Source organism: Athene cunicularia (genome assembly GCF_003259725.1).
Source record: "Athene cunicularia isolate RWA chromosome 1 unlocalized genomic scaffold, athCun1 chr1_part1, whole genome shotgun sequence".
NCBI classification, from domain to species: Eukaryota; Metazoa; Chordata; class Aves; order Strigiformes; family Strigidae; genus Athene; species Athene cunicularia.
The window spans coordinates 23,291,808-23,314,723 of record NW_020799091.1 but is presented as its reverse complement, the minus strand read 5'-3'; the positions used below and the strand labels follow the sequence as shown (position 1 = coordinate 23,314,723).

Here is a 22,916-nt window from a genome sequence, read left to right as displayed (position 1 = left end):
AGCCCTGTGAACGTCAGGCCACTCCAGAGACCTTGTGCATCTTGTATGCTGCTCGAATTCAAGATGTCTAAAAATCTCCTCTAGCCTTGCAAGAGATGACATTTTTTCAAAATTTTGCAAGGATGGAGGGTAGCTGCAAGCTGCATGTAGTGAGATCCATCTGCTGCATCCAAATTCAAAACAGATTTCAAGGTCAGAGTACCAGACAAAACACTGTGCAATTTACGTGCACTGAAGAAACATACCTTGTGTACAGATTGAAGAATTTACTCCTCGTGTAATTAAAGTATTAGCAATCTAATCAAAGAGTTAGTCTGGGTACAAAGATAATAACTCTTTTAATTCCAAGTATAAAGTTATGGCAAGTTTCCAGTGGTGGTACAGTTGGAATTGATACATACATGCTTCCTATTAGCTACGCCTCTCCCTGGTGTTATGCTTACCCTTCCTATGACTCTCTGGGACCTCAGATCAATGGTGCTAGTCTTCCTCAAGAAGAAAAGAGGTGTTGAGGAGCTTACAGCAAGTCTTCATCTGAAATTCTCCACTAGGAGAAGTATGATGTTGCTGGTGGAGATATTTTCCTCCTCATTGTTGTGTCAGTTTAGGGTTATTTTTACACATTGCCTGAAATAGTTACAGAATCACAGAATGGTTGAGGTAGGAAGGCACATCTGGAGGTCATCTTCTCAACCCCCCTGCTCAAGCAAGGCCACCTACACCTGACTGCCTAGGACCATGTCCACATGGCTTCGTAATGTCTCCAAGCACGAAGCCTCCACTACCTCCCTGAGCAACATGTACCAGTTCTCATTCACCTTCACAGTAAAAAAGTGTTTCCTGATGTTCAGATGGAGCCTCCTGTGTTTCAATGTGTGCCTGTTGCCTGTCACTGGGCACCACTGAGAAGATCCCGGCTCTTCCCTCTTTGCACCCTCCCTCCAGATATTTATACATATAGATGAGATTCCCCCAAGACTTCTCTTCCTCAGGCTTAACAGTCCCAGCTCTTTCAGCCTGTCCTCATCTGTCAGATGCTCCAATCCCTTAATCATCTTCATAGCCTTGTGCTGGACTCACTCAAGTAAATCTGTATCTTCCTTTTACTGGGGAGCCCAGATCTGGACCCAGCACCCCAGACGTGGACTCACCAGTGCTGAGAAGAGGGGAAGGATCACCTCCCTTGACCTGCTGGCAACACTCCTCCTAATGCAGCCCAGCATGCTGTCTGCCTGCCTTGGCAGAAGGGCACATTGCTGACTCATGTTCAAGCTGGTGTCCGTCAGACCCCAGGTCCTTTTCTGTAAAGCTGCTTTGCAGCCCGTGGGCCACTCACTTGCTCTTTCACTCTTCAAATATAGTGATCCAATAGAAATATATAACATGAATATCTTACATGATTATATAACTAATAATATCTATTAGTTATGGAACTATCAATGGTACATTGTAAAAATTACTTTATAACATATCTGGGTGGCAAGTAAGCATGCACTTCAAGGTTTTCTAAATACCAGCTGGACTCAATATTTCCCTTTTCAATATGAGCTCAGCAGCTGTTTTGGTCCTCAGGCTACTCTTTGATCCATAATATTTAGAAGATTAGATGCCTCCTAGATCTCTTAACTTGGGAATCCAAAGGCAGAAACTCATAATATATAAGAGTCTGTTTTCAAAATTTGGCCCATCATGATTTTATGAAGCCAGAAGTTTTGGAATAAATCCCAAGGGATGGGATTGTTACCCCTTCTCTACCTATTTGATAATGTTCCTTCCACATTAAAAATACAATACACTTAATGTTAAAGTCCTTAAAGAGTCACATTTATCAGACCTTTAGCCAAACACGTTTTTCAGGGTACATACAGTGCTCATATATCAAAGCCCTGTTAATTCTCAAGTCAGCAGTGCTTAGTTTTTGAACAGCAGGCCAAATAGGTAGGAAGAGCAACATGGTACTGAATAACGGATGGGTGGTACTTAGTCCTCCGAGTCTGTGCTGGGGGCTGTCAGAAGGCAAGAAAAAGAATATAAATCCTAATGGGCAAGGGGGCGGATGTGAAGGGAACCAAGCTCTTAATCACTTCTGCCCATTAGCAATACCAGAGTATTTTTCCTAAGACTAAAGGGAGGAGAGCCTGGTGTCCTTGTCAGCTCCCAATATATATCTATTATTTGAATTTTATCTATCTCATAAATCCTGTTAGTAGTTTCAGCTGGATAAAGTATTCCCCTTGTTTCTTGTCATAAACTGCTGCAGCATTCTTGTATGCAGCTGCCACATTTCATCCTAATGCAGCTGCATTTCACCCAGGGATGAAATGATCCCTATATATAACTTTTGAATCAGTTTTTATAACCATTTAAAGTGCCTCAAGATGAGATGTGGGATGCAAGTTATTGTTTTATTAGTGTCATCACAAAGTGCAAATCAATTGTAAGCTAAAAGAAAAGTGATTTTGAAGTGATACTTGTAGATAGGGAGATATTTTTGGGGTTAGGAGGGATTTAAAATCTTGTTTCAGGAATTTGAAAGGAAGATATCAAAAAAAAAAAAAGGAAACAAACTAGCATGGAGTAAGGTTGCATAAACTGCGTGGACATGTGGGACAGTGGGTAGCAAAGATGTCAGAGAAATGAATGGCAGAGAGTTAGTTTTAAATGTCTTCAGAAGACAGAAAGAAAAGGAGAAAGGGAAACCAGCAGTAAATACAAATGATCATGATGATAAGCAACCAGATACCCTGAGAGGACACTCAAAGGAAGACCTGAATCTCTTGTTTTTATCGCATAGCTGAGCCATATAACATGAGTGTGACTTTTCAGCATCAACTGGCACGATTAAACATCTTTGCTGTGTTATTAATGTTATGTCTGAGACTTTCAAATGTTAAGACAACTTGGTGTCCAAATCTCATTGCGTTCTCATGGTGCCTGGTCATGCTGCACACCCTCTACCTCAGCAGAGGGAGTTACTTAGAAGTCTACATAATGGGAGATTTCACTATGGAACTGATTTTATGATAAAGACTCTTAGGGACAGTGATGGTTGTCTGGAAGGATGGTTAATTATTCTGAATTAGGAGTCCCTCAGGTTATTTCTTGCACCTGAGGTCTTGATGTGTCCCTGTGTCTCTGCTGGCTTGTTGTGCTGGATGCTTTAGTGGCCCTGGAGAGTCACCTCTCAGCTTGAAGATGCTTGTCGAATACAGCATATTGTACAAGGTCTCTCCTACACTGCAAACTGCTAGTGTTTTCCCTGTTGTTGCGATGATATTTGCATAGCTGTCTTCATGTTATTAGCATGAGGAAACCATTGTGTTGTATACCTAGCTCTGATGAGATCTAGATGTAAAAAATATTAATACAGACACTTTTCCCAAATGTGTAAAGTTTCATGCCTGATGAACCTGCTATAAATCTCAGGCCTATCAGTTTTATCAGTATCCCATTAATTTTGGAAAGGAATTCACCATAATCCTTTCACCCAAGCGGGACTTAGGTTCCTAACGCCTTGCTGGAATAATACACCTTTCTTCTTGCTCAAGATAAAGGCTGACAAGAAGTGTCCCAGCTGGGCTGTGTAGAGTTTGATTGTAGTAGGGAACAAAACAACTACTGTAGTGGTTGAAATAAACATTTGATAGAGTCCCAGACTATGTATGTGCAATAGAAATGTCAGTAGCTCAGAAGAAAAAGCTATATAAGGGGTCATCAAACCGTGAAAAAATAATCTCGTAACACTGTCTTCAGTTTGGTTTCATTTATTCCATTCTGGAGAATCCTTTTCCAAATCTGTGGTAGCAGTGAGTAGTCAGATAAGACTCCAGCTCAGTTTTGAGACCACTCATTTCCTGATCCCAGTGTTCTTTGGCAATGAATTTTATAGATTGTATTAAAAAAATACTTTATCAGTACAGACTGCCTTCCTTCTTTTTCATTCCTCAGCCCTTTCATTAATCTCCCTGTCCTTGTGCTGCAAGGTAGTGAGTAGAAGTTCCCAATTTCCTTTTTTATATTACCCCTGATTTCGTACCCTTTTATCATAACCCTTCCTTATTCATCTGCTCTCCAAGGTAAACAGTCCCAATCTTTTAATCTCTCGGCGTATGAGATCTTTTTTCATGTCCATAAATAATCATGCTTCTCACTTTCAACCTTTCTAAGAAATCAGAGCATGAATGGACGTCATCTGACTATTACTCACCAAGTGTAAAGAATTACACATAAAGAAACTACTCATGAACTCGAAAGGATCTTTTCTATTGACATTTGAATTATATTCAGCCACAGTAGTTTAAAAGGTCCATATTTTATTGTATTATTACTAGTACTGCAATATTCTGCAAAAGCTTAGGGTCTATTAAAATAACACTTTGACAGCTTTATTTGTTTCTTGCAAAACATAACCTTGCCTCTATTAGTAATTATATGGCATGATATAAAATAATTCCAATGAAATTCCACTTTTGAAAACCTTATTATCAAGATTTATTGAAGAGTATACACCATAGTGTAGTAAAATCATAAATTCATTGTATGCTTATGTTTTATTTTATTTATGATCTATTTGTACTATAAATGGTAATTTTATGGGTGCATGGTACAATTACCTTTGCATTATTATTGGAATTCTTCTGGAAAAGCCTTACAGAGTTGAAAGGAATAGGGTGAACCATTAGACCTCTACCTAGAATTCCCTAAAATGGAGTTCTCAGGAAATTATGCTAAAAGCCTAAATAATTTCAGAGACACCGATATCCTTTGCACAGAAATTTATGCCATCCTATGAATAAAACTTTAGACTTTTCCCTTTTAAAGAATTCTGGTTGGTACAGTGCAACATGAAAAGTTATATAAATTGCATCTGTCTTTATTAAATTGCATGGGACTTTTTCCTTGGGGATATGAGAAGGTTTGTATTTTTCCATGATCTACACCTACCTGCTTGCAGTAGTGTAGTGAGATGATAATCTAGTAGTTAAGGTATTAACCTGCTCCTTGCAAGCTATAGAAGTGAGACTGTTTTGCTGTGAATTTCCTCTGTGACCTTGGAAAGTCATATTTTGGCATATTTACAAATATTTTCCCATTCTTTACAATTGAACATCTTTGCCCTACTGTCATCTAATTTCTTAGCTCTGAAGGAGCTTTGCGAATGCCAGTCAATAGAAATCTACCAGCCTTTAGTGTTACGCAGTAGCTGAGTGACAATGGAGTGATGGGTTTAGGTATCAGAAATTTGGGGTTTGGTCTGGACAGACCAAATTTCTAAGGGTATTGTAACTGAGGAGTGACATAGCCATATTTTTATGGGCAGTTAAAGGAGTCAGGCACCTAATCCCCACAAACCTTATCTCTAACCTGCTTATGTACTCTGAAGTGCTTTAAATCCCCATCTGTAAAATAGTAAGAGTTACACAGATAGGTATCCTAAAGACTATGGGGTGTAGGGGCAGGAGAGCAATGGCAGACATTGAAGTATCTCAGACTGGGCTGCAAGAAGAACCTGAAACATGCTAGACCTGTTCTCATACAGCTTCAGCCTGAACTGAACTTTCCGACAGATCCCATCTGACCTCATGAGTGCTCTTCTGGGAAGACATCAGGCTAGTGGCTTGCTGGAGACATGACAGGTGTATGGGACACAAGGGGCGCATCAAAACCAGAGAGGCAAGGCTGAAGCTCTCCCACACAGTGTCTATGGCTGCCTTGAGCATGCCTCAGGTGTAAGACATGATCAGTGTTTCTTCCCCAGGAGTATTCTCTGCTTCACCTTTCACACAGGTCCACAGCAGCTCCTGAAAGTAAAAGGTGTTATTAAACCCAGCCTCCACACTGACCCTAAAATGCCAGGTAGATGTTCTTCTGGAAGATGCAGTACAAACTCTGTCACCCCAACAGTTTTACTCCTTTTGAGGAAGGGAGTAAGCCAAGGACCAAAAGTTAATGTAAAGTGTAGCACCGGGCTACCTGCAAACCCTGTGAGCTGTAGTGAAGCTGGTACTCTACTCCCAGACACTTGCAAGACTGAGACCTCTTCGTCCTAACAGATCAACTTGGGATGGCCACTGGAGCTCACTGATGCAGCTTCACAGTAAAATTTACTCCTTCCTAATGACTTTAATAATTTTCTCTAGCACTCCCAGATATTTTATCTTAAGCCTAGTAAATTAGATTTAAGTGGTGAGCAATACAGGGGAAATAATAAAATGAGCATAAACAGTGATTTGTTACAGACAGATTAATAATAAAGGTTATCACATAAAGTTGGCATAAACACAATAGATGAGGTAATTACGTACCTTATTTATTCTAGTTTCTATTTCTTTCACTGCATTGTGCAAAGGGATATCTGAATCTTAAATAAAAAATACAGTTTTAAAAAAGGGAGAAACACCAAAACAGAAGATAGAAGAGACAGAGGGAGAGTGGCAGAAAGGCAGAAATAAGATGAAATGCTGATGTCTAGACAGAAAAAGGGAAAGGACTGTAGTATCTAGGTCTTAGCACCAATATTCATGAACAGTGATAAGGCCCCAAGCTAGAAAATTAATTTACTTACATGATTTTCTCTTGACAGAGAAATTTTCCCCAAACACATTCTAGACAGTTCTCCTGCCTTCTTTCACATGAGGAAGGACTGACCCAGTGGTTTGGTTTTATGGGACTCATTAAAATGCACCTAATGTGGACTAAACAGGACCCTTAGAGGGTCTGAGTCAGCTTGCTAATCCAACAGCAGTCTGTTCCCAGTTTTGGAGGTTTGTTTTCTAGATAGATCTCCAGAGGGTTATCCAGGAGCTGGTAAGGCACAAAGGGAAGCAGGAGAAGCAACCAGCTGGCATGGGGTAGGCAGGGCAGGATGTCCCCTTTGGTGGCATCTGGCTACCAGAATCTTCCTCTGGTGCTGGGCACCATCAAAGCAGGTTGTGAAGAATCAGAGAAAGTGTTGGAAGAGAGAGAAAGACTGCAAGCAACTGTCTCCATTTCAGCCCTAGAATAGCCAGAGCACCCACATGGTCTGTGAGTGACAAGCTCAAACCTGCTTAACACTAGATATGGACTCAAAGCCAAGTCCCAGCTGTGCTCTGAACATCTGTCATGTTTCCAGGGTGAACCTCTCTCTCCTTATTTTGCTCTACTTACATCCTAAATAAAAAAAATTGATCAGAGATTTGCACTTAAGTCTCTGCTGTGTGATCTATGTTTTGGGCTACCGTATCAGTACCTCTGGTAAACATTTAATTTAATACACAGTGGGACAAGTCTACGAGAAAAGATTAAGACACAATCCCATAGTAAAAAAAAAAAAAAAAAAAAAAAAAAAAAAGGCTTGTCAAAGAGGTGTGTGATGCGATTTTAAGTTGTTGTTTACATATGGGCACTGAAAGGTTTCAGAGGAATAGGTGCAACTTGTGGGGGGCCTCTGGGGCAAGATGCAAGGAAGAGCAGCAGCGACATCTGTGTACAGGGGACTTTGGACATACCTCCTGGGGAGATGAGGGGGATATGGAGGCCATGAGGAGTTAATCACCCCATTCTCCCCAGAATTGTGCCTGAAGGTCTGCATGTGTGGATCTCAGTTATATCTTGCTACTGGTAGAAAAGTGTGAAATGGAAAAGAGAAAATTGTTTCCTGTCAAGCTTCAACTAAAAATTGAAAAAAACCCTTGTACTGTGAGACATGATGATACTTGTCAATACTTGTGACTGAATTATTACCTAGCCTTAATAATTAATGATTGTCATTAACTGCTGCACAAGCAAGTGGAAAGCAGTAGATAAATTATCCCTAACTTTTTTTCCATCAGCAGAGCAGGGGAGTAGTGCATAAAGACAAACCCACCATCAGGTGTGCTGGGGTGAGCAGCCTTTTGGTCACACCAGGGGAGACGATGCTTGTGGGTTGGTGGTGGCTCATGTGCTACTGGAAGGAGCTGTGGCTCCTCCTGTCAGCCTTAAGCACAAAACTACAAGCCATGTCCTCTCTAAAATCGCTCTTCTCAGTGTGACAGCCCTTCTCTGTGCTGTTGACAAGCTGTCTTAGAGCCACCTGTGAACACATGTAGTTTTCCAGGTCCTTCAGGGTTGCACCAGGATGGCGCAGCTACTGCAGGCTGGTTCAGACCCCTGTGTTAGCCTGAACATGGGAACAGAGCAGAACCAACACTGCCCAAAGTATTTCTGCAACCCTTCAATTGACAGAGAGGTCTTTTTGGTGCTGTACTGATCCCTTCTCAAAGAAGTCTTCGCTGATGTTTAACTAGAAGGTAACAAAAAGCAACTATGTCACTGTGTGCACAGAAAGAGAAGGTTAAACTGAGAATCTCAAATTATGTTTTAAGCATTGCAATATCCAGTAATGCTTAAAACATCTGTAATGCATTCTGAACTGGAGTGAGATAATAGAAATCACCTTTGGTGTCTGCTGAGGAGTAAATCCTTGGTTGTGCCTTTTCACCTAAACTGTAGGAGCAACTGGGAGGGGAATGGCTGGAACAGGTGCCTTTAGCCAGTGGAAAAACAATTTATAAGAGCAAAGTCATAGTTTTGGCTGGGCCAGCAGGACATTGTACTTCTCCCCGTCTGCTGTCATCTGAATAAGACCAAAAAGAAAAGAGAGGTATGGGAGGGAACTGGGCACTGATACTTGTCTGACACCCATTATCCTGGGAGCTGACTTCTTAGCAAATCTTATTCAAGGCTGTATCTGTTTGTTTGAGGTGATCATTCAGAAAATGAGAATACTTCCCATAGATGCCTTCGCGAAGAAGATGGAGTCATACTTTTGAAGACAGAAGTTAATCAGTCAAAACATTTTTGACTGGTTACAGTGTGTTACAAAGACCCTCATCCAAAAAAAAAAAAAAAAAAAAAAAAAAACAAACCAAGCAAAAGGGTGAGGTTTACTTCCTTGGTTATTCCCCACAATTATTCACCCATTGCAACCTGAGATTTTTTAGGTCTTGCTTGGGCTACAGGAAGATTCCTCAGCCAGCTCCTCTGAGCAGCCAACTGCAAAAAACATTGAAATATGATAAGCGTATAAGAGCATTAAATGCCAGCATTCTCCATCACCCACAGCCTCTGTTAGTTGTGCTTCCAGGACAGATGAAGCTAGAATGTACGTACAGCTGTTGTGAGTTGTAAAATACATTTTGAAATGGGATTGATTCATCTGTGTTTCATGAGATTGAATTAAGCAAAATAAAAAAATATAAAGACTTGTCTTTTTTCCAAGCATTTAATAAAAATATTCAGTCTCACTGGAACATAATAGAGATGTGCTTTCAGCACACAGATGTGCAGTAGTGAGAGCCACGTTTTATGTAAGCTGTTCATTCTTTTGTGCAGTGTTAAGAACTGAATGTACTTTCATACTCCTTTTTTTGGCCTTGACATGAACTAATGTCAAAGCAAATGAAGACCTGGTGGTAAATCCTTTTCAGCACTGCTAACGATTGCAGCCATTGCAGAGCTGTTAGTGGCTGTCTAATCATCTTTGGGAAATCGGGCTTTTGATATGTAGACTTTGTATTCTGAATTTTGATTTCTTCAACGAAATTTGCTGGAATGACTCAGTATTTAGAGGAGCAGAAAGGTGTGTGGGTCACATACTGTAGAGTGTGTTCAAAGCAGGTTTTATGATGAGCTTCAGTGGGTAAAGTCATTAGGGGCATAATGAGTGATTTGAACAGAATTACGTGGGGAAAAAGTCATGCCAGCATCTCCTATGTAAAAAATGCATTTTAGTAGAAAACAGTAGAGCAACTGAGCCTGATTATTTTTTTTTTCCCCAGTTCCATTGCTTGGTTTATATTAAGTGTTTTGTATTATGGCTGCCTAGATTTTACAACCACAAATGTGCCAAAACCCTTGTCTGGTTTATTCAGGTTGAATACTACTCAACGTAAAATGTCTACTTTCTTCAACGCCTGCACACTCTATTCCTTAGCGTTTTGCAAATGTAAAAGGTGCAGATACATGTTTTTACTTTGATCTTGTAAACCAAAACTGTTCAAGTGGTAGATCCTGATCCAAATCTGGGCAGTAAAGAGATGTTGCCCTGTTTTCCCCAGAAACCCACATTTATCTGAGTGAGCTTCTATTTTAAGTTGTTCCTCCAGTTGCTCTGGGAGCAGCTGCACATTCAGGCAGTGCGGGTGCTGGGCAGAGCCAGTCCTGGCACACTGCTTTTCCATAAAATGAGCCCATGGGGCTTGGTAGAAAATGAGGTACCCTGCTGTCAACACGCATCAGTCATCTCAGAGGTTGGGTTCATAACTCTGTGTGTGACTGCTGGTTTTGCTAGAGACACTTCAAAATGTGTCCTCTGTTTTTGTGTAGCTGACATCTATTTAATGCTGCTTTAGTAATTGCATGGGGTGGATCTGCCTCTCCTGTGCAAAAAGCTTTAGGTCTTATGTAGTCACCCTCTTGAACATGATTTTCTTCCATTTTCTCATTCTCACCTATCCCTACTGTCACCTCCAAAATAAGGAGGGACTATTCTCATGTCCAGCTGATAATTGCCCACCTCTTCCATAAGCGTTGGGATACATCTTACTCAATGAAAGAGGAAACCTTATCCAGCATCGTGTCCATGCTTCTGAATAGTGGAGAGGCAGGGACAAGATGACACAGACTGATTCCTCACTGCTTAGAACTAGCCTTCTCAAGAAAATATTTGTCTTGATAGATAACTGAAACAGTCCAAAACAGGCCTGAAGTGGATTAAAATTAAAGAGTGAAGCAGTCTCGGGTCCTTTGCTTGAAGCTACTGCCTGTATCTGTTTTATTTAGCTGGACTGACATACCTGTAGCTGTTTATTCTCCCTCTGTTAGCAGTCACAAGAGAAAAGCATTGTCAGTGGGTGATTTATTCCACCTATTTTAGACACTACTTTAAGGTGAAATGAATCACCCTTTGATGATTCTCTGCTGACTGTGGAGGGAGTCTACATAATGGAGTTCAAATGGCTGAAGGTAGGAATGCACATCCTACCTGTGCAATTGGTAGCATTCAACCTGCACTGAGGTTTTCCTGGCAGAGCTTTCAGTGACTTTCACATGGGATTTTTCTCTACAAGAAGCATCAGAGCAGGAGAAAACACAGTGCATGTTCCCTGTCACACACCATTTCCACTCTGCTTTATCTTCACTCTTCTCAACAACTTACCCTTGGGGGAGGATAGGACACAGGACCACGGGAAGTGGCTGTGCAACTTCTCCCTCTGTGTGGATTTGATCAACACTTCATCCCAGTCACCAAGCAGCTATGTAAACCTTAGTGTCCTGTGGAGGCAGGTGGATTTCTTTGAGGGACTCTATTTTATTTTCTGATGCTATTAAAAAAAATACTTCAGAGTGATGACAGTACTTTTAAGCAACAAATAGCTACTACCACGTCTCTTCTATCTTAAAGTTTAAAAAGAAGTTTAAAGTTTAAAAGAACTTCTAATGCAAAATAACAAACTAAACTTTTCTCTTCTGCTCAGAAATCGAAGCAAAGGAAGCGTGTGACTGGTTACGTGCAGCTGGATTTCCCCAATATGCTCAGTTCTATGAGGGTAAGTAGGTTTTTCTCCTCTTTGTGTGACTGAGAAGTACAGTGGGCCCTTGCCAGAAGAGCTTGTACTCGGCCAACTCTGCATTTGACTGAGTTATGGCCATGGCTGGCTGCTTCACAAAGCCTCAGCTTCTGGAGTCATACCAGTGACTAAAGAAGAGTAAGATTCTTGCCCTCATAGCCGTTGGAAGAAAAAAAAAAAAGGACATAGTTTGTGTAAACTTCAAAGGTTAACAAAAACAAGTACAAAAGATCCAAATGCATAAGTCTCTTTTTTTTTATCTACCTGAACTGTGTCTAAAATAAGATGGAAAACATTAAAAGTTACTGAAAATTTCAATATTACTGAAAATAAAATTGAAATCTCTGCAAAGTTACCAAATGTGAGTAATCTGAGCTGCATTTTACATTTGCAAAGCAAGAAAAGCTAATATTTTGGTGCTAACTCAAAGCAAATATCTGTGTCCCCTTCCTAGCTGTAAGGTTCATGCCCAGGAAAGCGGTGTCCCCAAGGTCAGGGTGAGTGGTTGCACTGCTGCTACATTCAGGAGCAGTTTGGGGACTGGAGCTGGGTTTTTCCTGCTCTCCCTAGCTGAGAGGGAAACTGCAGCTGATCCTTGTTTTTCCCAAACTGCATATTCTCTCTGCCAGAGACACAGAGCCAGCTCAGGCCTGCTCAGGCTTATTAGTTGAAGTTCAGCTCCGCCAAACGCCGCTGGACACCTTCCAGGGTCAGCTTGGGTCTGGAGGCAGCACAACTCCATGCATGGATTGATGGCCAAGAAACCTCATGAGTCAGAGCCAGCTCTGCAGAGAGCCGGCTCAGACACTGTCCATCCCCTCACGTGGGGCTGAGGGCGGTGGGGAGCATGATGCCGAGGACACCTCCGTGACTTCTGATGGTCGGCTGTAGTCCCTCAAGGCTCAGGTGCTGACTCCTGATGGGCTGCTCAGGTGCCCAGGGACTAGGAGCATCGTGCAGAGATGCTCAGGTGGCTCCATAAGAGCCAGGCAGGCTCTGTTAAATCCAGTAAGGAACTAAGACTAATAAACCTGACAGACCAAAGCTGACATAGGTGTGCATCTACCACAGCCTCTGGGTGCCCAGTAGTACTTTTCTGTCTGCCTTATAATCAGAGTCTCAAATACTGACCCCCCCAAAGGAGAGCACACTACCTGCCAAACTCATAGAGATGTTCCCTCCAAAAAACAACCTGTTCTGGGGTCCCACAGTTCCTGTACAGTCAATATGCACTCTAGACAGTCTGCAACTCTGAAAACAAAGTCCTTTTTACAGGCATCTATTATGTCAGTGTTAAGCACTTAGTGTCTGAAAATGCTGGCTGCGGTTCCTGTATCCCAGTGTCCTGCTGCGGTACCTAAGCATGGCAGAGCAGTCTGGAGAGCAGCCACAGCGCTGGAACCCGTCCCACCATTACAGAGCCCATTAATACGTTGCAACCATGTCACTTTTCATTACAAATGTCAGCTTCCAGAACATGTCTGGCTTTTTAACTAATATTGGGGGTTATAATTCAACTCTTTTTTTTTGTCTCTGTTACTTGAGTAACCCTTTGTCTGAAATCATTGTTATTGGGACCTGTGTTAAAATCCAAAAGCGCAGAACATTTCTCTTTCATGGGAAAAGTCTGTCTAGAAAATAACTCATTAAGTCACTGTGATGGGAATGGAGAACCTTGTTGCTCATGTGGATAAAGAAAGTGTGTTGGTAATTCTCTGATCTCATTCATTTGTGCTAGGTGCTAGAAAGAATAGCTAACAAATGAATACCTTACTAAACTCAAAATGAAATAATCTTGCTGTCTCTTTGGTACACATGATGTTAAAAACAAAAAAAATTACTGAAAGGGTCACAGATACAGCTGGAAGGGTACCAGAGCTGAGTGAAATTGGTCATACTAGATTTCAGTGAGCAAGCACATGCAAAGCATTTTAGACATAGACAGTGTATTTTGATTTGACTAGCAAGCAGTCATCTTAATATTGTGTCTCCTTTTGTAGACTCCCAGTTTCCCATTGACATTGCTGCAGTAAAGAAAGACCATGATTTTCTTGACAAGGACCTTGTAGAACCTCTTTGCAGGTAAATAACACCTGAAGTTTCTTTTCTGATAATTTAAAAACATGAGCTGATATGTTACTGTTCACATGCCAGCAGAAGCAGCAGCAGAGATATTTGCTTGTCCACATGAATTAAGAAATGATACCTATAATGCTGTCATTCTGTATTAATTTCTCTTAAAGAAAATCCTGGAGTAGGACTCCTACTACACTCATAGAAAACATCACATGATTGGAGAAGACCCAAATCCAATGGGTTTGAAAAACCTGCCTTTTAAGAAAGAACTAGCAGAAGTATAAGCAAACCCTAAATAAATGAGTCACATTTGAGTTGCACACGAATAACTCTTATGTTCAAGCACAGCAGAAAAGATGAAACTTCATTGCACAGAATTCAACAAGTACTTTCTCTGACAGCAGATGTGGTTTTCGTGCTGCTGTGATTCCCTTGGTACTCTCCCTTTGGCACAGGAGTGGGACCAGAACCCCACATTACTACAGCTGCTACAACTAATCACTGGTTTGGCCCTCCCAGAGCGCTTGTGTTTGTTGTTTATCTAGCTTTTTATCCTCTGCCTGTGATGAATATACTGTATTGCATTGCTCAAGTAGTGTCCCCCAGGACTCAACAGTAACAATTCTGTAGTAGTCTTGCAAAACCATGCTGCAGAAGCATTGTTCCCCTCTTCTTTCACCTATGGTCAGCTCAGGCTGGGTTCTGCTCCACTGCTCTTCAGTAAGGACAAAGGAGCATCTGGCCCCTAACCAAGCAGGCTTTATTACATGTTATAGAAATTTTCACAACACCAACATCAAGATAACTGGACAAAACTCTACTTCCCCTTCTGCAACTGTGGCTAAAGTCATCAGATAGTGTATGCTGTTCCGCTGCACATAGTACTGTGCATTGCAGGGATTAATCAGTCTGTGAGTGAGGGCTCCAGAGAAGGTTTCTGAGAATCATAGAAACAGAAGTACTTCAGTCATGTTCACCAGGCATCCAACACCTACACAGCTAAATGGATACAACTCATCTCTTGCTCCTCTGGCCTCTCTGTAGACTCACAGATACACCTACAGTTACATTAGGTCAATATTTTTATGAGGGTTTCTTTGTGAGCTGAACAGCTAGAAACATATTTTTTTCTCTTTTATTAAAAGATGATGCTTTGGAAAATAAACCAGCAGATGGATAGATGCACTCATGACAAAATGCTTCATATTAGCCTAAAGTGATACTACTGAGACCTGTAGTACATAAGCATAGACACAGATCTTTTCAAATTATTTTGTTCAAAGATAAAGGGTTTTATGACTGCCTAGTAATTTTTTCTGTAATGATTTTATTCAGAAGACACCACCTGTTGGCTTTAATTTTTCTTGGGATTTTTAAACAGTTTAGATCTGAAAAGGGAATAACACTTCATATATGAGACAGGTATAAATACAAGTATTATGTACAGGTTATGTTTTCAGATTGCAGACATTTAATATGCTGTAACTCAGCAGCTCCGAACCTTTAGCTGGGAGTGACACATAAAAAGCAATTGTGCCACATGTCAAGATTCAGGTCCATCAGAAACAGTAAACAATGTCAGCCACTGCCCCCAGTACCAGCTTTGTTATTGTATTAGCTATCAAACCAACACCTTCCAAGTTTTCCAGTGTACTGGAAATCCTCACAGCTTGGCTGACCACTGTGGTTGGTTTTCTGCCCTTGCTTTGCTCTGTGGTGGTGTTACAAGGTGCATGACAGTAGATCATCTGAGTGCCCCAGGCTGTGATGCACTTTCATGAAACAGAAAGATTAAAAAAAAAGTTGGTTATTATTTCTGTATGCACCAATTCCCAGATTGGGAGCTAAACTTCCATTCTTCAAACAGCCAAAACTGCCCTCACAGCTATGCATGACCAAGCCTTCACACTGACTAATAGTGCATTCAGCCCATAGTACTGAACAAAATAGGTTTCTCATTTTTATTTGGAGGATAATTTTAAAGCTGGAATGCCAGAGAGGGTAATTAGTTTGAGCAGAGTTTAAGCTCTGAATGGTAATGGTTCTAGCATAAACACTGAATTTCTCTGCTCTTGTGGGTTGATATCAGACTCTCAATCTCCTTTTATAATCAGTTTTCTTACGGCATTGCAGTATACAAGATAACATGAGGCACAGATGCAGAGGAACCTTTTTGGTTTTTAAGGCAGCTGGTAGTATTTTAGTCAGAAAGCCTAAGAGTCTCTGTTGTAAAAGATTTCAGTGACCTTTCTGAGATACTAACATTCGTGCTGTTTACAATATCATTTTAAAATTTGGCAGAGGAAAGACCAAATTTGAGGCCTTTGGGCTAGAGGCATATCTATCAAGAGATTCCACTCAGATTTTATTGAGTAACGAACAATAGAAAATTGCCATGCAGTCTGCAGGCAAATGCTGTCAGCCTGCCAAAATAATAATTGGGCATGAAAATTTTATAGCTGGATCTCTGTGTCACTTCCAAAATAGCAGCAACCAAATCTGCTCTGGGAACTTTTGTGGCCACTGTGATAAGAGGGTGAGAGGGAAAAGCCAAGCTATGTTGTACTTTTCATATTTACATAAATACAGCAACTAAGAATATAAAGAACAAGTATGTAACAGTCTGATACATAGGCCTCTAAACCAAGCTCTTAAAATTTGAGCTGTGCCAAGCAGCCAGCAGCCTTTTTTCCCATAGCTACTGTCTCTTAGATAGCTTGTAAATAACCCAAAGGTCTCTGTACATGGGACCTTCTACCATTAGAGTTTTGAAATTATGACTGTATAGTCAGTACTGTGTGCTGAGTTATATTGCTCCATGTGGTGTTAGGAGATGGATAGCTTTCCACATGCAGTACAGAAATCCCCTGCTCTGAAGTCAGTAGAATGGCTCCCACTGACCTCAAGGAGAGTTGACTCACCTCATATGAGCATGCAACCTATAAGGTAACTCATTTGCAGCCGTGATAAAAAGTTATAGGTCTGGAAAATAGCTTATTCTCTTGACTCACAAAAACTGATGGAGCAGGGACATGTCAGAGTGATCTTCGCACACCTGCCTTGACAGAACTGGAAGGACCCTTACTTAGTGTTCAGACCTCAGCAGAGCCCAGCACAAGGAGCTGGATGTCCTTGTCCCAAATTCCACAGCACCAGAAGAAGCCAGCTAGGGGCATGTGTATGCAGTACCTAAACTTGACTAGGAGTAATAATAAAACAAAGAAATAGTGTCATGTTTCCCTCAGAGAGGAGTTTATAGAACTATATGATGTGTTTGCCTGGTTTACAACTGTAAGAGGGGACATTTGCACATTTGCCAAGGTAGGGACACAGTGTGCTGTCCATGCTACCCCTCCCCATGGTGACTCCTCCTGCATCAGCAGCCAGTGCCCCTGGATGCATTCCCCACCAGCTGCTTGGAAGCTGCTGCAGAACAAGTCCAGGGGAATGCATGGAGCTCCAAGTCACTTCAAAGTTGTCTTCCTATTATCTGGATGGTTCTTCAAGCAGGGCAACAGATCCCTCACAAAATTTTCCTAATTGAATCCTGCATTGCTACAAGCTTGTATCTACTTGTAAACACTGCTTAGTGCTGTGTAGGGTGTGAAAGTCAGAAATCTCCTGCTTCTGAAGAACTTCCATCATGAGAGTTAATAATTATAGCACTGGGTTTGGACTTCAGAACCCTAAATACCTGTGTCCGTTGCTGTCAGATCTCCCAAGATGTCTCAGACATGTCCGTGGACTAGCTGGAGATTATTTATTTAGTATTTACAATTAATTAGTATTGTTTCAAGGGACACTTTTCAACATGGAGATGATGTTTCACCATAGAGATAAGTGTTGAACCATAGAAGTATAGTGTTTATCTGTGATGGCCTGGAGAAGAAATAAAATTATCAGTGAAGCACGTGCTGTAGTAAATATTTTGCAGGCTTCCCCTGAACATTGCAGAGTCTACCAGGCAAGCATTCAGATACATCCTAGATGATGTGGCTTTTATATAGCCACCTCTCTTGTGTTTATTTAATGTAGTTTTCCCCACCTTTTCTTAAGTCTGGATCTTGTGCTTTGTTAACATTACAAACAGGCAGCCTTTTCCCATGTTTTTAAGCAGTGACATGAAAGTATAGTGCATCTCTCACTTTGACTGGGACATTGGTGACAGCCTTTTGTAGCCAGAGGCTTTTATTTTTTGTTTTTTGAAAAATTTGCTGAGGACTTGGCTGTCAGTCATCTAACGACTTTAAAAGCTTTCTGCCACCACTGGCACATCAACAAGGCAAAAGAAGTTGAAACAGACTGGCTTTGATTTGAGTTGTTAGTACCAGGCAAGCTCACAAATATCATCATGAGTTCTCTAATTTCACTGGCAAATCTTTCCACAGCACTGGAAGAGCCCCAGAGAGCATGCTGATATTTTGTAGATGGGTGAATTTAAAACCTGAGGTTGAGCTCCTGGCAGCCAGTAAAAGGTAGTTTTGTTTTTGATGGAGCAAGTTCTTCATAGCAAAGCCAGGTTAGAAAGCAGCCAGGGTGATGGTGTGGCTTCCCAAGCCTCCAGTTTAAGTAACAATACTCACTTTCATAGAGATGTCCTCCCTGTCCCTGCTGAAATGATCACTCTCTTGGATGCTGTTAATGGGAAGGCAGTGGCTTTGGATGGTCTTCCTGGCTTGATCATGTGCTTTCTGTACCTTTTTGTGCTGAAGAAATGGCTCTTCTTGATATAAATGCCATGACACTTTCTGCTGTCAGCTGGACACGCACACCAAGTACTTGGGTGCAGACAGGGCAAAGGGTACACCAAGGGCTGTTGCTTCCTTGTCTTCCTGCTCCTGAAGTGCATGGCTTGCTCCTTGGTTTTTAGAAGGCAAGTGACACCATAGTGAATGGAAGGAGCACTGGTCCCTGTACTTAAAATGTGGTTTTCTACATCTTCTCCTTAACAACAGCAAATAGGTAGTAAGTATAGAGGTTTTTAATGAGCTGGTGAGGAAGTAGTTGCCAAGATCACCTGACAGGGACTGCTGTGGAGACAGCCCTCTTTCTCAGGAGAGTTTCTTCAGTGCCTGCTCTTGTGGAGGTAAGGCAGGTGGAGTCAATGGCTTGATTTTCAGGGTTGATGAGCAGCTTGAGAGGAGGCAGTGGTTTCTTAGGATTTCTGAGCCTCTGGGCATGAATTTAGCTGATGCCTATCTCCTGGTTAGCCTTGCAGAACACGTTTAGGTCAAGGAAGCAGGGAGAACTTCTCCATCTCTGATCTGGCGGCTGACCATGTAAAGGCATGAGGATATGGCAGGAGCTTGATTCAGATATGCAGGTATGAGCACTTAGGTGGCACACAGTGCCACATCAGTAAGGAAAAGTGGCTACCACCTTGTCCCTTCAGCACAGGCCAGCTAATGCCTGTCCCAGTGCAGGGACTCTAATCTGAGCCTCTTGTTCACCCCTCAGAGGAAGCTGTCTCCAAGGATATAAAGTTGGGCTGGAATAATTTGAAAATGTGTTTGCGCCTCTGTATATTTATAATTGATTTTGATATATACATTTAAAAATTGTGCACTCAAAAGAAGTGCTGAACATTATTGAGCCCTGGGCCCCAAGAAAATGCAACTTTGGGTTGAAAAATTTCATGTTTGGGCAAGAGATGAGCTTTGCAATGATAGATGTAATCCCAGAAGAGGATTTGTGGGCAGAAGGATGATGATACTGCTACAGAGCCACAAAGCCTTAAATTTATTTCAAGCACATTACTATCATACATGTGGGGTGTGCTTGTGCATGCATTATACTCACATTAATATGATGAGCACAGGACTTTTCTGATACGGCATAATTGGTTTATTGGCTTGACTTAGGGAGGAGTATTTTATCTACAAATGAGCAGGTGGTATTTTGTGAAGTATTTTTTTTTAAGCAAGATCCACATTTGGTGGGCTGGTTCTTTATTATTGGTGGCAAGTTGAAAGGATTTCTGATATTAGAAGTTCCAGGGAGGAATATCTTCATTAATACCATAATGTTCTTATGGTATGTGAGAGATTATATTACTGACAGGATACTTTTTTTTCATGTGTCCTTGTAACTTATCACATACATCACAAATGTTATCAGTTCTGGAGATTTGCAGCCTCTTCCTGAGACTCAGAAGCAACAGGGGCAGTTCTTGCTGCAAAGATACAGGAGATGCAGGCAGCCTACAGAAGATTGTTGTGGGCACACGTCACTCTCGCTCTGCCTCTCTTTATTTTGAAATTCAGCCCTAAATCTGGAAAGTGTTCATAGTCAAACAAAGACCGAGCCTTTTAAAAGATGGATGGTTTCGTAAATTGAGACCTTTAAGTATAAATAAAAGCTAATCAATTATGGTTAGCATGGTAGGCTCTCTATTGAAAGAGCATGTTTTCTTGTCCTCTTGACTGTCTCTGCATGTAGCCACACACACACATTCATTTTCCATCTCTATCAGATTGTCATTTCAACCTACTGTCATCATGGAATAGCCTTGGATTTAAGGAGAGAGGCCTTACAGAGTCCCTGGTAATATCATTATGAACATGGTCAAAAACAACTTAAAATATTTATTTTAAAATGTTAGAGTTGTTACTTGTTGAGTGTCTATAACTGATTTGTCTATAACATCCACAGGTGTGGGAAAAGAACTATTGGCTGTGGATAAATATTTAACTAACTGCTAAAAGTTATTCTTTATGTCACCTTTTTAAAGGAGGTGCCAACTGCCTAAAGTGAGGAACTGCATCTTTTACTTTTACTTTTACTAGTGCTTTGAAGTCCCCGGTTTAGAACAATTATGTTATGGTTCTGCAGAAGACAACTTGCCTCCTTCTCTTGTCATTTCCTCAGCCATCAGAGGTGTTTGTTTATACCTGTTTCCTTTGCTAAGTACTTAAATATCTATGAATTAAAAAGCAATGTATAAAACCTGGCTAACAAGTAATGTGAAGCTAAGATTCCCTTTTAACGCAGTGGTCTTATAGACTGGAATAGTATGACTAGTATCATTTCTAAAGCCTGTTGTATGCAATTGGCACCCTACAGACAGATAAGGGAAAAGCTTTTGAACTTATGAAAAGTCATGCCCTTTAATCAGAGGCTGCTAATCTTTTGAATTTGCTTTGCCCTGTAGACGACTGAACACACTGAACAAGTGCGCCTCAATGAAACTCGATGTGAACTTCCAAAGAAAAAAGGTAAGGAAACCATGAAATGTGCTGGCTTTGCCCTGGATTTTGTGATAAGACTTCCTCAATTTAGCCTTTAAGTCAGTAATGCTCTTAGAAAGTAAGTTAAGTGTATTTGACTTCGAACATGTGTGTCAGCATTATCTGTATGTGAATTGTTGAATCTTGAAATTATAAATACGTTAGAAAAAAAACGTGACTAATACAGCAGGAAGAATGCTACATGTGTTAAAAGGGCACACACAGTACTTAAAACTATATGTATGTGCAGTTTGTGTTAGTGGGTGAAAAGACAGTGCGTTTTTATTAGGCTGCCTCGAATGCCAATGCCATGTGAGTACACAATGGAAAATCCTGCTCAGAAAAAATGGAAGCTGCTCAGATGAAAACAATAGCTTTTCTTTCTTTCTTGTACTGACTTATTCCCAGTTAAGAATATGAAAATAAACTGTCATCCTTACAAACTCCTATGTAACATGGGAATTATTTGAGCTTAAAGGGTTTCAGCAAGGACTGCAGAAACTGCCTATTGATTTTGAGAGTTTTGTAACATGTCCAGCGTTAACTGTTGAATGTTTGGTTTTCTGGTCACAAATTCCCCCAGGCCCTTCAGTAGTGTACAATGGTAGTTGTCAACTCTGAGAAATCTTGGTGTCTGTTTTTCCTTCCTTAGTGTTTGTCTAATGCTTTTTTTAAAACTGACTCTGAGAGTTGCATTTTTGGTGTCTTTGCAGATTCAATCTATTCATACTCTGTTCGCTGTTTGAGGGAGCTTGAACAAAGAGTGGTTTTAATGTCCGTTGACACGGACCTCTTGTTCTTCTGTGTACATAGCCTCTTTAGTATGCATTTTATCTATTTGCTGGAGCCATGAGGACCTCTTCTCTTCACTGCTTCAGACCTGATGGGTTTTTCTTGTCTTCAATAAGTGCCAGCATGTTCCACATCAAACACTCACGTCATATCTAAGAGAGGGAACAGTAAAATCTCTTCACTACACAATAATTTCATGATTTGGGCAGGTAGGCACTATAGGAAGAAGCTGGGGTCCTGCAGCAAAAACTAATGCAGTCAACTATGTCATTGATCTTCTTGGAGCAGTGTCTGGTTTGCACCCATGAACTCATGTACTTGTGTTCAAGCAGAGATACTGGAGCTGCACAACAGACAGAATTACAAAAAGCCACATAAAGGTGAATGCTAATTGTCCTCTGGAAATTTTGTTTGGTTCCTGTCCTTCTCTTCATCAAGTGTTTTGGGTTTGGTATGAGGTTTGTATGCTTGCTTGCATGCTTGCTTGCTTCTTTAAATGTCTGATTATATTCGGTTAAAAAAAGGAGGATTTTCTTGTTTTCTTTGATTTTCATTTATTCTTACTGCCACGCCTCCCTGTTCTGAATGGATTGAAGCCCTTAGCTGCTCTTCTTGTAGATGACCATTAATTTGCTATGGAACTGAGACTGTCCTGCTTGGTATAATACTTTTTCAGCTTCTGCTAGTTGGGTCCGTACCTGCACAAGGCTGTGGAGAAGGAAAGCACAGAAAAATATAGAGAAAGAGGGCATGAAGGAGATTTGGTATGACAGATACAGAGCAACTGAAAGTAGAAAAGAATGTGGGCTAGAGAAGAAGAGGGAGGAGAGACTGCTGACAGGAGGAAATGTAAATGCAAGTGTAAAAGCTGGAAATTGGGTCTGGAATTGAACGCTGAACGACGTAAACTTTTTTTGCTGTAGATAATGCCTTTCCTAATAGTCTCTATGGTGATCTGAACAATGAAATGCAAAATCAGCTTGCTTTGAAGGTTCAGCATTACAGGTTTGCACAGGACTAGTGCAGCTGCTTGAATGATTCATCAAAATACGGCCAAGTGAGCTGCCAGGCAAGGCTACCATGAAAGCCAGCACAGCATGAGTGTTCTACATGGCCCGCTCTCCCACCCAAACCATTCACGCTATGGGCTGCTCTCTTCCCCTTGTCTTCATTGAGATTCATACAGAAATCCTTGTGTATGTGGTGCAAATATGTCTGTAAGCGATTT

The 22,916-nt window shown here is 41.1% G+C and overlaps 1 protein-coding gene across 4 annotated transcripts in view; it reads left to right on the top strand.

The window, feature by feature from the left end:
- STARD13 (StAR related lipid transfer domain containing 13) overlaps positions 1–22,916 on the top strand; it is a 312,386-nt gene that overhangs the window by 263,085 nt on the left and 26,385 nt on the right. For all 4 annotated transcript variants that reach the window (XM_026843968.1, XM_026843959.1, XM_026843976.1 and 1 more), the window contains 3 exons: positions 11,502–11,573; positions 13,595–13,676; positions 20,821–20,884. In XM_026843968.1, the coding sequence (XP_026699769.1) occupies positions 11,502–11,573; positions 13,595–13,676; positions 20,821–20,884 (218 nt within the window). The remainder of the gene's footprint in view (positions 1–11,501; positions 11,574–13,594; positions 13,677–20,820; positions 20,885–22,916) is intronic.